This window comes from Emydura macquarii, unplaced genomic scaffold (genome assembly GCF_026122565.2).
Source record: "Emydura macquarii macquarii isolate MOO-44397 ecotype Brisbane River unplaced genomic scaffold, CSIRO-AGI_Emac_v2 contig_499, whole genome shotgun sequence".
NCBI lineage: Eukaryota > Metazoa > Chordata > Testudines > Chelidae > Emydura > Emydura macquarii.
Window position 1 is genome coordinate 2,944,560 of NW_027130636.1, and position 14,347 is coordinate 2,958,906.

The window sequence follows — 14,347 nt, forward strand, 5'->3', positions numbered from 1 at the left end:
GATCTGAGACATTGTTTAGAAAAGAATCAGCGTCGCCCGACTGCTGCACTGTCCCTTTTTCATTGTTATTTGGCTTGCTACCTTTCTGGAACGTCTTTCCCCACAAGGGCCATTTGAACTTATTTCTTCCCCTTCCATCTGGAGTGGTCCTTTCTGCCTCTTGCTGGGTTTTCTTGGTGTTTGAGGAGATACCAGCGCTCTTAACAAGGATGGAGAGACTTAATTGGCCAGGTGTCCCGTGAGAGGCTAGCCCCATGCCATTGATATATTTGTAATACATAGCTGTGTCTGGGGAAAACTTAGTCCTTAGTAGCCACCAGGCCATGGAGCGCTTGAGGGCCAGCTTTACCCACGCAATATGTTTTGGGGCTGATCCTCAGCTGGGAGAAATTGGCACAGCTAGCGGTGAGGCAGGTGCATTGATCACAACGTGTCTTGTTGGCGTGTGCAGAATCTCAGCTTGTGTTTGAAAAAACAGGGCCATGGCTAGCCCTGGAGCTTGTGAAATAAAAAACATCTGCATGTGACCTGCGTATAAACCCCTGCAATGCTGGTTGCCTGAGTCTGCAGAGAGCCTAAAACAACAGCTGGAAGCTGTGAATTCTCCTGCGCTCTAGTCTTCTAATTGGCTTGGGCCCCCTACTGCCCAGTGATGACATGTCCCCTGTTATTATCACTTCATCACTGATCACTGTGTCTGATGGGGTGAGTGTGAAGCCCATGGGACAGAGGGGGTATTGCTGCAGGGAAGGAAAGGTGGAAGGAAGAACAGAAAGGATCAGACAGGAAAGGGAGAGAGAAACAGAGGCAGAAACAGTGTTGTAAACCTTATGAGCATCATCTCCCACTGAATGTGACGCTAAGGTACTGAACAACTAAGGGATACTAACGAGATGTCTAGTTGCTACATAAATGCCATATTGCACCCTGGATCTTTGGGAGTTCTTCAGGATGGGAGGAGTATTTAGTCCTCAATTAATATACACTGACCCACAGTGCCTAATTAACAATGGACTTAGCCCTCTGGATGTGCCTGGGCTAGTGTGTTCTCAGGGTGATGTTGTTAATGTGCCCAAGAGTACCAGCTGTTCACGGTGAAGTAACTGTAATCTCTGTAGCTACCCATCACCCAGCCAGCCTGCAGCCCCTGCGACGGGCATGGCAGTGGGACTGCAAGAGGTAGCATCACAGCGGCTAAGTCCTTCCTGTCCCTGCCTGGCTGGGAGTGTCTGCGGGGGGACATGAGGGCACAAAAGAGGGATGTGGGGTGCAGCATCACACAGCTCTCCGGACACATCAGCAACGCTATTATTAACCCTCATGCGCATGCCGTGCAGAGGCTTAGTGGGCACAGACGGCAGCTGCACCGCTGTCACAAGTGCGACACGGCCAGCGTGGCGGTGCCAGAAAGAGGCAGGGCAGCGGTGGCGCGGCTGGCCCTGCTGTCTGTCGTCATAATGGTTCCCTTGTGGTGCAATCCACCGTTCAGTTTGGGGCAGAGACACGTCTCCCCGGCTGCTCTTCCCTGAACTTTTGGGCGGAACAGAAACCAATCTGATTTTGCACCTGGATGCGCCACCCATCCCTAGAGAGCCAACCCCTGCCCCACAGAGCTGGGAACCAGCCGGGGAGGGAGGAGACACCCTGTATTCAGGCCCAGGTGGGAAGAACCACGCCTAGGGCAAGGTCTGCATGGCACATTAGAGGAGGGAATCAAGGGTCAGACACGGGCTAGTGGTGACGTGCTATGGAGGAGAGAGCTAGCCCCCCCAGCCAGAGCTGCACTTGGAGAGGTCTCCCTTTGGGGGTGGAAGACAAGGAGAGCAGCCCCCCATGGCAGTAGGGAGGATATGCCACACAGAGAGGCCCTGAGAGAATCTGAGGCTCATCCCAGGAGATGGTGGTAGAGCTGGGACTAGAACCTAGCTCTCCTGCATGCCAGCCTGGGCCAGCACACACCCCTGCCCTAACGCGCAGTGCACCCGGAGCAAGGGTCATGCTTCCATGACCTTGTTGTGCTCATGTCACTGCCACGCTTGCCCTCGCACCCTGCTTCGCTAGCACCTGTCAGGAGCAGAACCGAACGCAGCCCGCAGCCGCTGAGAATCCGGCAGGACCAGGAGAGTCCCAGCCAACTCCAGAGGCCATTAAGATCCAGTCTTTTGGGAGCTGTTTAAATCCCTCCCAGCAGCAGGAGAAGACAGAAATGTGGAGGGTAGTTGAAAGCATGCGAGCGAGCAAGCGAGAGAGAGAGAGAGAGAGAGCTGCTACTCCACCTCGTCCCAATTAGTATAGATTGCCTGGTAATCACTCCCCGAACCATGCACCTGCCAGCCTGGCACAGGGATGTGTGGGGAAGATACTGCCTGGAGAGTAAGGTTGCTTACGTGGTCTAAGCAGAACATGAGTTCATGCTTAGACTGTCCCTTTAAAAAAATCCAAGGATGCGCAGCTAGGATGTCAGTGACAGGCAGATGCTATCCAATTACAGCCCATCTGCATGTGTGGATGCCGGGCGAAGGAAAGAAACCCAGCGATGGAGAAATGAGGACTGAACAGACAGCAACAAGTGGTGGGTGGGGTTTAAACCCCTCTCGCTGTGCTGGATCTCACTACGGTATCTCAGGCTGGAGGGACAGTATTGGCGACATGCTTAGCAGCTGAAGGAGGAGAATATCAACAGCAGCCAAATGCTTTTACCTCAACTCAGGTAACGTGCCTTTTAATTGCTGATTTAGCAAACAAGAATAAGTGGAATTAGCAGGCCAGGTTAATTGTGATCTCCCCGCCTAACAAAGCATCAGAACTGTATGAAGGGAAAGGAAAGCGGGCTGTTAAGAAATAAGCCCTTTCACTAATTCTAACCTACAAAGTACCCCTCCCCAGCCTCAGTGACTGAGCATATTGCAAATGGGTACATTTGCAAGCTGTGCCGCGCTGGCATTAGCTGTAACTACTCCAAACCTTGCAAGGCAGCTCAGGCAAATGCAAACCGAGGCTGGAAGTGAAATTGTGCTTTCTGGTGAGATGCAGCTGGGCGTAACCATGATTCGCTGGTGCTTGACATGGCCACGGTCCCTCTGTGTAATCCAACTCCCAGCTCTGTGCCTAGCTTCAGTTTTTTAAAGCCAGTTTAAATCTCTGCCTGTGTCTGTATGGATTTATCAGGACAAATTCTGCACTGCTCTTCCACCTGTGCAATCCCATTAACAGAGATGGTTTCTGGACTCGATTGAAGGAGCCCGAAGACCTTGATTCAGCATAATCAGCTTTAATTTTGACCATGTGCTTAAGTCCATCCCTATTTGGGCAAGTATTTAAGCACACGCTTAAGAAAGTTAGAAAGTTTTTCCTATGCTGTGACCCGCATTTCCCCTGCTGCAGTTAAACACGGTTCGTGTCCTTCTTTCAGAGGACAGGGAGACCAGTTGATCACCGTCCTCTCTGTAGCAGCCCTTAACATATTGGAAGACTGTTATCAGGTCCCCACTCAGTCTCCTTTTCTCAAGCCTAAACCTGCCCAGGTTTTTTTCTGCCTTTCCTCAGAGGCCGGTTTTTCTAAACCTTTGATCATTTTTTTGCTCTCCTCGAGACTGTCTCCAGTTTGCCCTCATCGTTCCGAATATCAGGCTTTATGTTGTTTTCAAATTTGCATCACCTACCACACCCCAGATCCATCCCCATGAAATCACCATCAGTTAGGAGAACAGGCCTATAAATATGCAAGCCAACTATTTCTGATGTTACCTGTGCTCCTTGGCATGGTGATTGCATCCCTGGGGTGGAGGGCTGTCTGGAGCTGCCAGGGTCACTCTCAGCCAGAATTCATTTCAGGGACATCCTTGCCCTGTTAGCTGAGCTTTCAGGTTTTTGGTTACAAGTTAGATTGTGCTATTAGGCCCTGCCTGGAGCAGTGTAGCTCTCTGAGCCATGATTCCTGCTCTGCTTTCCAGCTGGCCTTGAGCACTCTGTGTGTGTGTGTGTGTGTGTGTGTGTTCATTAATCAGTGTTGCCAGCAATCTCAGTCCTATTGTGAGTCTTGTAATAGTTAGTGTTTTTTCTTAAAGTCCCAGCTTCTGGGGTCATGTTATTCCATCACAATCTCAGCTTTCATTTAAAAAAAAAGAGGTAACTTTCTAGTCCTCCTGGCTGCAGAGAAAAGCTTGAAATCATGATGCCCGAAAGCCTCACACGCTACAGAGAAAATGAAAACAACCCCACATTGATTCTTTTTTACAAGCTCACCATTTTGGGTGGTCTGGTGCCATGATTTTTTTTTAACGCTTGAGGTTGGCAGGACTGTAATTTGCTGCTGCCCTTCTCCCAGCAATATATTACAACCTCCTTCATGTAATATCAGCTCTATGTTGGGGCTCTGTCCGTCCCATTTTCTACTCATCTGCAGCACTCTTATGCCTGCACACCAGTGCCAGGGGGCTGTAAAAGCTGCACAGAGGTGTATAGCATGGGGGGTTACTTCCTACGTCACACCCCAGCCCTCAATAACTGATCCTTTCATTTAAAAAAATCTGAAAAACGTGGAGCAATAACGTTCATCCAAATTGAACCTCTCTGAACTGATGGCAGAGGACATTGTGGGGATCTAAGGCACAGCTTCCAGGGTTAGCGGATTAAACCAGCACTTGCTTTGCTAATGTAGCTCACACACGCAGAGATCTAAGTGTTTACTTTTCTTGACGCTATTAATGTCCATTTCCCTTCCCTCTTTTTGCTGTCAGAAATGAAAAAGAGCATTGTGAAAGACAAGAAAAGAGAGTAAACTAGCCTCCAGCTAATCCTTGCTGCCCGGAGAGGTTAGCTGTGGAATTTGGATTTGAAAGAGCAACATTTCCGCAGCAGCCATGCAGCAGTATGTCCCATTGCGACAATGAGCACCATGTCCCTGGCACACACGGCATCCTCATTTGCACACCTGTGCTCCATGCGCGTTTTCTTCTGTCTCCTCCTGTGTATCACATTGTGTGCCTCCTGCCCTCGGCTTTGCCAGTGCACGGACCACTCTGGCGCCATGGCTGTGCTGTGCAGCTCCAAGCACCTGGAAGAAATCCCAAAGGACATCCCCAAAGATGCCGTGTTTCTGAAGCTCGATGCAAATAAAATCACCCAGATCCCCAACAATGCGTTCAAACACCTGCACCACTTGGAAGAGCTGGACCTCTCCAGAAATGCCATTCAGAAGATAGACACGGCAGCGTTCAGAGGCATGGCAGATGGCCTGCGAACACTGGATCTTTCCAATAACCTTATCCAGAGTATTCCCAAGGAGGCCTTGGTCAAACTGAATGCTAAGATCCGGCTGGCCAATAACCCCTGGCACTGTGCGTGTGCTTTGCAGGAGGTGCTCTGGGAAGTGAAGCTCGATCCCGAGGCTGTGAATGAAATCACCTGCCAAACGTCCGTGCGCGAAGAATATGTCGGGCAGCCTTTTGTTCAGGTCTTGGACTCCGGCGTCAATTTCTGCAACATCCATCAGAAGACCACTGACGTGGCCATGTTCATCACCATGTTTGGCTGGCTCGCCATGGTCATCACCTACGTCGTGTATTACGTGCGCCACAACCAGGAAGATGCCAGGAAGCACCTGGAGTACCTGAAATCACTGCCTAGCACCCAGGTGCCCAAAGAGACCATGAGCACAGTCCTGTAATGCCAAGCACCCAGCGCCAGGCCCAGAAATGCCTTCGGGGGGGAGCAATCTGCTTCTTACCTGGTTGCACAAGCTTTTCTATGAGGTTTTTACATGACATTTGCTAGCAACAGGCAAATGGATTTTGTTATGAACTGAACGACAGCCATGAGCTCGTAGGGGATGCGCAGCGCCCCTGTTTCCGTCACATCACTTGCCAGGGCAGGTTTCTAGTTGCTAACAAAGGCCCGACAGGATATGTCCTGGCCTGTGCAGAAGACTAGAGAGCAGAGCCCCGACGCCCTGCCTGCATCTGTCATTCCAGAGGGGGCTGTTCCAGAAAGCAGACGCGGGAGGGAGCGCTGAGCCGTCAGCAAGTGCACGGCCCCATCAGGGCGAGGCTAACGCACAGGGCCCGTGCCTGCTCCTCTCCTGCAGTCAGGAGCCGGAGGAGAGAGACGTGCATGGCGCTCGGCCAGGGGAGAGCACAGCTCCAGGGCCACCTGGACCTGAGCTCTGGTGAGTGGGTTGGGCCTGACGGGGGCAGAGCAGGGGCAGACCCAGGGCATTGGGGGCTTTCTCGCAATGCAGAGTATAGCTGGTGGGCGTATCTGCTGGCTGTAGACGGTTCAGTTACCCCGGTAGCCAGCCAGGGGCAGGGATCATTTGAAGCCGTGCCCCAGGCTGCATTCCTCCTGCCCCACCCCAAGATCCCAGACTATCGGGAGCCCTCCGCACCCAGATCCCCCCCCCCCGCGTAAAGAGAGGGGTCAGCGCCACTGCAGCACTGACCCTGCCTCACCACACATGAGCAAGAATGGCTGGGGAGGAGCAGCGGGCTGGGGGTTTGCCTGCTCCTACGACGTACTGGTGGGGCGACGCACACCAGCACGTTGGGCTGTGTAGAAGATCCTGGCAGCTCTGTTTGGCCAGCTCTGATCTGGGAGCATCCACATTCCCACAGCTAGATGGGGCATTTAAGACAAAGCAACGCTGGGCCGTTCCTTCCCGCACGGAGAACGCCCCAAAGCAGGGAGATCAGCTTCTGTCATGCCAGAGAGGCTCATAATCAGCCCAGGGGCCTCCTACCTGGGTCGCCGTCCAATGGGGTCCCTGGTGCCCGTGCAAACGGTCGACTCACCCCCACCCTCCCGCTGCTAGTCCTGGGTAACGTTCCCTGACAAGCGGTGAAAAGCCAGCTGGTCACCCAGGCCCTCCCCCCAGGCCTGCCCACCGGCACGCGCCAGCCGCTTGGCCCAAGCGCACCAGGGGTTTAGTGTAACGCTCGTAAGGATGGTTTGGGGGCTATGCTTGGATTTTTGAAACAAGTGTGAGACAACCCGTGCTGCCAGCTCTCCCCTCTGTGTGTGTGTGTGTGTGTGTGTGTGTGTGTGTGTGATAGTTACAGGGCAGTGCTGCCAGCTCTCCCCTGTGTGTGTGTGTGTGTGTGTGTGTGTGTGTGTGTGTGTGTGTGTTAGTTAACAGGCAGTGCTGCCAGCTCTCCCCTGTGTGTGTGTGTGTGTGTGTTAGTTAACGGGCAGTGCTGCCAGATGTCCCCTGTGTGTGTGTGTGTGTGTTAGTTAACGGGCAGTGCTGCGAGCTGTCCCCTGTGTGTGTGTGTGTGTGTGTGTTAGTTAACAGGCAGTGCTGCCAGCTCTCCCGTGTGTGTGTGTGTGTGTGTGTTAGTTAATGGGCAGTGCTGCCAGATGTCTCCTGTGTGTGTGTGTGTGTGTGTGTGTGTGTGTTAGTGTTAGTTAACGGGCAGTGCTGCCAGCTCTCCCCAGAGCACAGCGCGGGGGATTCTGCACCCTGCAGAGGCTCTTGCGGCTGCCTCCCACCCCGGCACAGAGCTTCCCCCCGCAAACCCCAACATGCTACCTTGTTAATTCTGTGTCCCGGCCCCCCCTAGCCCCCATCTGCCCTCCCCATCCCAATAATGACCTATGCACCCTCCCATCCCCCACCTCAGTGGTGACCCCACATCTGCCCGTACCCCAGCCCCACACCTGCCCCTCCTGCAGGGTGTGCACGGAGGGGGAGGCAGTGTCTTCGCCGTCCCAAAACTCCTCTGGCTCCGGAGGGGAGGGGGCAGAGCCCTGCCTGCCTCCCGCAGCAGCTCTCAGCACGGCGCCCGCCACCCACCCACGCCATTCAGGGGGCAAAGGGGTCAGGCCCAGGGCAGCGGCACCAGGACGCCTGCACATCCCTGGGGAGCCGGGATCTGCTGAGTCTGAGGGTGGGGCTGTCAGGCAGGAAGCTCTGCCCCAACGGACAATGGGTTATCTAGTTACTGTCTGTCTGTCTGGGGGACAGCTAGTTACTGGCCGCCTGTCTATCTGAGCCAGTTATCTAGTTACCGTTTGCCTGTCAGGAGGTGGGGGCAGATTAGCAGATTAGATTAGTCTGTCTGTCTGGGGGGCAGGAGGTTAGCCAGTTTCTGTCTGTCTGTCGGGGGGGGGCAGGTTAGCTAGTTTCTGTCTGTCTGTCTGGGGGGCAGGTTAGCTAGTTTCTGTCTGTCTGGGGGGGGGCGGATTAGCTGGTTTCTGTCTGTCTGGAGGGGGAGGGTTAGCCAGTTTCTCTGTCTGGGGGCGAGCCCCGCTAGTTACTGTCTGGGATCTGCATTGCCATTGTTTGGTTCCCCTCTGGGTGTGCGCATTCCTGTGCACTGCACGCAGGCCTGGGAGGAGCCCTAATGTGGGGTGGGGGGCGCAGATTACCCCACAGCTGCCTCCTGGGAATCTCACATCTTCCTCGGAAGCAGCTGGTGCTGGTGCCGGTCCTGGACAGGAGGCTGGCATGTGGGTCTGATCCCGCGGGGACAGCCGAGCGCGGGGGAGGTGGGGGGTGTTTGTGTGGAGCCCAGTTAGGGGGCGCGACGCACAGCTCTGGACCTCCCTGGAGAAGGCCCGCAGTGGCCGCTGGAGGCTAGTGCCTGCCTTCCTGCCGAATGCCCTGTCCCAGCTTTGAAGCTGTCCGTGGTGGGAACAAGCCACAATAAGATCCCCACAGCTCAGGGGGACACAGATTCTTCGGGAAGGCGCCTGGACCTAGCACGGTGTCCTGGCCTCACCGGGCCAGAGGGCTCTGTCCTTGCAGAAGGTGGCTCGGCCTGGGGGTGCGTCCCCAGCAGAGGGCTCCTGGGCTCTGCTGCCCCCCCCCTCCCCAGCATGCCCCTCCTGGGCTCCACATCTTGGCCCCCTCTTGCTGGGTGTGGATGAGCCCCTGCAAACAGTAGCTAGATGCTGCCAGAGGCACAGCTGTGCTGGGCCGCCGGTCCCACCACACCCCTGCTGTTCACAGCGGGCAGTAAGGTGCCTGAGCCTAAGCTCTTGGCAGAGACCAGCAACTCGGGGGGGGGGGCACCTGAGATGCTTTAATGAGGCTGATTGGCCCCTTCAGGGTGTCTTGGGCCCCCCCGAATGGTGGCACTCCTTGTCCCAGTCCCGTTTGGAGAGGCAGGCCCTAGGATTCATGGCGGATCAGGGGTCTCGGCTCAGCCTGTCTCCACATGTGCATGCGGGGAGTCCATGCAGGCTCATCCCCTCCCGTGGACGCTGTCCCACGAGAGGCTCCGGGGGACGGACTCTCCCCACGGCAGCTGTGGCCAATGAGCTACGGTTGGGCGGCGAAGGCAATGGCTGGCCCTCATGCTGCCTACAGCTTTCCTAGCGTCTCAGTTACGCCCTCAAGGAACTAACAGTGGAACGAAATAACGACGGGCGTGGGTGCTGCAGAAACGGGGCAGGCCCTGTCCCCCCTCTGTCGCCTTCGTCGCGGGAGCAGCAGCCATCCTGCCAGCGCTCCCTTACCAAGTTGGCTGGCGTTTGTTAGCAAGCTGCCCGTTCTCCTACAATCCAACCCAAGTGCCTCCTCTGCCCCACGCTGGCACCAAAATGCTCTTGCTTTTCTAACCTTTACTTTCTCAATAAAGTCAGACTGACTTGCCAGGCGCCTCGGTTCGTGTCATGCCACTAGTGTGATGGCCTTTCTGCCTGAGAGCGGCCATGTCTGAGGGATGCAGGGCGTGCGTTTGGGAGCAATGTCGCGCCGTGCACCGGGGCAGAGTTGGGGGGGATCCTATGGAAATACCCGCTCCTGGCAGCTCCAAGTTGTGTGTGCCCCTGGACATTGGATCCAAGGAGAAACTGCCAGACGAATGGAAGGCCCCATATCTCAATCAGCTCGCATGACTGGCTTATCCGCCGCTTCTGGGCCGTACGGTGCTCACTATTGCTGTTGTAGGCGTCGGGCGGTGCCTAATGCCCAATAACATCAATCAGAGTTACGCACCTAAATGTCTTCGAGACTCAAGGCCTTAGTGCCTCAGTGCCTCAGTTTCCCATCTGTACAGTGGGGATAATAACTCTCCCTTTGCTATTTATTTCCTCCTAGCCTGTAAGCTCTTTGGGCCAGGGATTGTTTCTTACTGTGTGTATGGTCAGCATCTGGCACAGTAGGGCCGGGATAAATAATAACCAAGAGGGGGCCGTGTGTCGAAATGACAGTGGGATTTGTGGGAGCTGAAAGGGACGGGGGGTCACAGGAGACCAGGTTACAGAAAAAGCAAAGATGCCTGCAGTTTATTTTAAAGTGTTTCAGACAGAAACACAGAGCTGAGCCAAAATTGTGCATTTATTCAAGGCACGTACTCCGTCTGGAGCCCATTACTGGGAAAGGGAACCACAAATTGGTCCCAAAGAATTGTATTCTGTAGAATGTTGTTCATTTGTAACCTAGGCAATGGCTGTTTGTAGCAATATTTAGCACCGGGTTGGTATGCACAGAGATCGTCAGGGAGCCGGTCTTCTGGTGCCTGGGTTTCCAATAGAAAGGACAGTGGTATTTGTTACAATTCAGGAAGCGGCGAGGAGAGAGATTCTCTTGTCGCTACACAGGTGACTCGGAAAGGCATGCATCAGCTGGAAGAAAGCGTTGGCCTTGCCATCCGAAACACACTGTTGAGAGAGGCCAAAAGAGTCCTACAGCTGGTGACGCACGAGGAAGGAATAAAAGAAAGAGGCCGAGAGAACAAGCAAAGGATGAGAAAGAATGAAAACCCAAGCACCTGTGAAGAAAAATGGAAGGTAAAATAAAGTCCATTAAAACTGGGGCTTCGCTGCACCTCCCCCCTCAAATGCATTAGGACTTCACCAGTTTGTGCAATGACCAGGACATCCATTGCTTATTTGTAAATATTATTACTGCAGGAAATCCTAGGGGTGCCAGCCAGGGTCAGACACATGTAAGGGACAATCTCAGCCTCAAGGAGCTCACTGTCTAAATAAATGAGCAAAGAAACACATTTGGAGATGAGGACGCCTGCCTCATACCATAGCCGTCCTTCATGCCCTAGCTGTCGCTTAGACCACAGCCTTGCTGCCGCTGTGTGTGTGTGCACAGCACTGCCAGAAAAAAATAGCAAAGCATCATCATCGTCGTCATCACAGGGGCGCGTGCTGGTCAGGCTTTAGTTTGCTGCAGTAATGAAGGCTTAGCGAGCTAAGTCCATCTTATGGGGCTGATCCAAAACTCATGGGCGCCTTTCCATTAACGTCAATGGGCTTTGGAGCTGGACCTAAAAGCTGCCTGCTGGTAAATGCTCTGGGCTCTGCAGTTGGCTGGGTGCTGGTTATAAGCCAGGCGGGTTCCTGACTCACGAAAAAGCAAAGTTCTGGGGACACGGATGATAAGCCGGGCTGGTGAGGGCGGCCGAGTGCTGAGGTGGCCTGATACGTCCTGTTATAAGACCCTGTTTTCAGTTCCTTCAGTAACTTTGCCAAACTTTAACTGTTAGGCCTAAAATTTTCCTGGCTGAGCGGCTGCCTGAGACTGAATTTCTCTGGACAATTTCAGCCAAAACAGTTTGGCCATGCGCAAGAACGAGTTCAGGGGAAAATACGTTGTTTTGCCCATGTTTAAAAAAAAAAATAATCCGGTGACCTTTTCGTTGACATGCTGGAGCATTTCGAAGTGCTGCCCGCACCAGCTCCCCCCACACACGACCTCAGAGTGACTGCATGCACTTCAGCCCAGGGGTACGGGGCCTATAGGCCTTGTTCTGTAATTGCTGTGTCCATCTGCAATAGGCTGGGACGGGGTGTGGAAACTGAGATCAGTCAGTCTGGCTCGCTTGTGCCATCTGTGAGCCCCTCTGCTGACACCCAGCTGTGGAGGAGGAAGCTATCTGATTCCAATGCAGAAGGACAAACGGCAGATCAGGGGGAAGGAAAAGAGTAGGTGGGGGCAAGGACTGAGCAGGAGAGTGACACTGGCACTGGCTATGCAAGCAGACTGGGAGTTTGACTATTAACATCTGGTCACCTCTGCTACCCTTCGTGCTCTAGCTGTTATTAACCTGTAACTGAAGCTGGGATGCACCAGAGTGCTTTAACTGGTGGTCTGAAATAGACGCTGAGCCCCTTTGACATCGCCGGACAGCCGGTCTGTGACAGAGCGGACTCCCTGTATTCACACCCTCCAGGCGATTGTAATAATCACTGGACAAAATATACCCTGTGAGGCATCATCTGGACACTAATGACTCGCTGGTCCGTACTATCATGCCGAAACGTGTGTTGTGACATTACATGTCAGGTTCTACACACCAGTGGAAATTTTTGATGTGTGTTCACCAGACAAGTCTGGGGCATGGGTAACCCTGTTTCTCAAAGACCGGCTGATGTCAAGGTGTCATCAAAGCTGATGGCTGATCACCTGTTAATGGAGCCAGTGCCCCTCTTTGGCAAGGCAGGGGGGCAGGAACAAACAGCTCCGCACCTTAGCAAGCAACGGCATGGAGCCTCTCTCACCAACCCCACCATGGGAATGAACTTTATCTAGGGATAACCCTCAGGGAAACGCTATTGCCAAGGGTGACAGAATTATAAACGTGAAGGGCGAAACCACCCCAAGTTCTCTCCTGCTCCAGGGCTCTCCTGTTCAAAGAACCAGCCGTTGGACTTCAGGAGCCAGTCCCTGGCCTGAGCCTTTGGGCAGCAAGGTACGGCAGCCGTGCGCCAAGGCCCTTCGCCTCGAGCCCAGTCTAGTTTAAGCTCAGCAGTAGGAAGCGTTTGAACTTTATTGCTTTTGTAGCCACTGCCGACGTCGATGCCTTATCCCAGTACTCATCTGAAACCTCGCTCTTTGTAGTTAAATAAACTTGTTTTATTCTTTAATTACACCTAATCCAGTGTTGGGAATTCTTTGGGTAACTCCATTTATGGTAGCAGACTGTTGTATGGGGATCCCCTTCGAAGGGCAACCGACCTGCTGTATCTGGACTGTCTAGGAGAGGGCTGGCCAGTGCAGAACATGGGCTTGGGGGAAAAGTCCGGGCCTGGGAGTGTGTTGGGGTCACCCTGCCGGTGGTAATCCAGGCTGGTGGAAGCCAGAGTGTGACGGGCTGCCGTGGCTATCCCCAGCCCTGCAGGGTGTGAGCCATCTGCTGGCAGGGAGTAGCCCAGGTGGGCACTGTGGGGCACCCAGGGCCACCGACAGGAATTCTGGGCCCCCAGAACAGAACAGTCCCACCCCCACCTCTTCCCACAGTCCGCCCCAGGCCCCTCCGCCACTCGGCCCACTCACCCCCGCATTCCTCCCCCACCACCATCGCTTGATCTCCCCCCTTTCGTCCGCGGGGGAGGAGAGGAAGGATGCACGCAGCGAGCAATGGTTGGGGGGGGGAACGCAGCTGCAGGGAGGCCAAGCAGAGAAAGGGGGTGTGGAAGAGAGGAGGGGGGGGGCCAAGCAAGGAGGCAGGCTGGTGGGGAGGACCGAGTGGGTTGGGGGTGGGGCAGCGCGAGGGTGGACTATGGGCAGGGGCACAGGCAGAAGAGGTAGGACGGGGAGCTAGCTGCCCCAAGGGGAAACTTTCACCCTGCTGCCCATGGCCCGGGCCCCTTTAAAAAGCACCGGGCCCCCTTAAAATCATAAAGCCCCAGGGAAATTGCCTCCCTCACCCCCCCCCCCCCCCCGTTGGTGGGCCTGGAGGCTCCCGAGTTTGCAGGGCAGGGGTGACGCAGCCTCTCGTTGGCCTGGATTGTACCCCAGTATGTCACGCTGGCCCAGCACAGTGCTGGAGCTTGCCTCTGGCAACATGGCAGAGATTATTGTGCCTTCTGTCTCCCTGAATTGAATTCTTCCTGGCCTGGGTCTCGGGGAGGAGAGGCCGTGAATTCTAAGCTCTGAGCCAGTGCCAGCCCTGCCAGGCATGGGAGGCACCTCGCCTAACACCTCACCTCACCTGGCCCCTGCGCTAGGCTAAGCACACCGCAGGAATGGGCAGAGGGGGAAGCTCTCCCGGCTGCGGTGGACTGTGTCTATTCATTAACTGGCAGACTAAATGACGTGCAAGGGCTGTTTAGTCCCTAGAGGAAAGAGAACCTTGCTTTGCTTGACGGACAGTTCTTGGCAGGCCAGCGATGGGACCAGCGCTAGCCAGGATGCCAGCCCTGCTGCAGGCCAGGGGATGGCTGTGCCCATAGCCCGGATGACACATTTTCAAGCTGGCAGCCGAGCCTTTTACAGACTCTGGCACGCAGGCGTGTGCCCCGACAGCGACTGCCTGCAGCTCGCAGACGTCTCACACAGGCAGCAGGCCACGCTGCGGAGCCAGTCCGCAGAACAGCCTAGGAGGTGTCGTGCCGGTTGGGTGGCGGGGGGGCCCTGGCTGCATTGCCAATCGTTCCCTTCGCTGCCTTG

The 14,347-nt window shown here is 54.7% G+C and overlaps 1 protein-coding gene across 1 annotated transcript; it reads left to right on the forward strand.

Moving 5' to 3' along the window:
- Nucleotides 1-4,888: 4,888 nt before the first annotated feature.
- On the forward strand, nt 4,889-7,209 carry LRRC3 (leucine rich repeat containing 3). The gene has a single exon (XM_067538625.1). It carries the CDS (start codon nt 4,889-4,891, stop codon nt 5,666-5,668), a length of 780 nt encoding a protein of 259 aa, XP_067394726.1. The 3' UTR covers nt 5,669-7,209.
- Nucleotides 7,210-14,347: the final 7,138 nt, after the last annotated feature.

Coding starts and splice junctions, on each gene's coding strand:
- LRRC3 (XM_067538625.1), top strand. CDS start 4,889: ATGAGCACCATGTCCCTGGCACACACGGCATCCTCATTTGCACACCTG.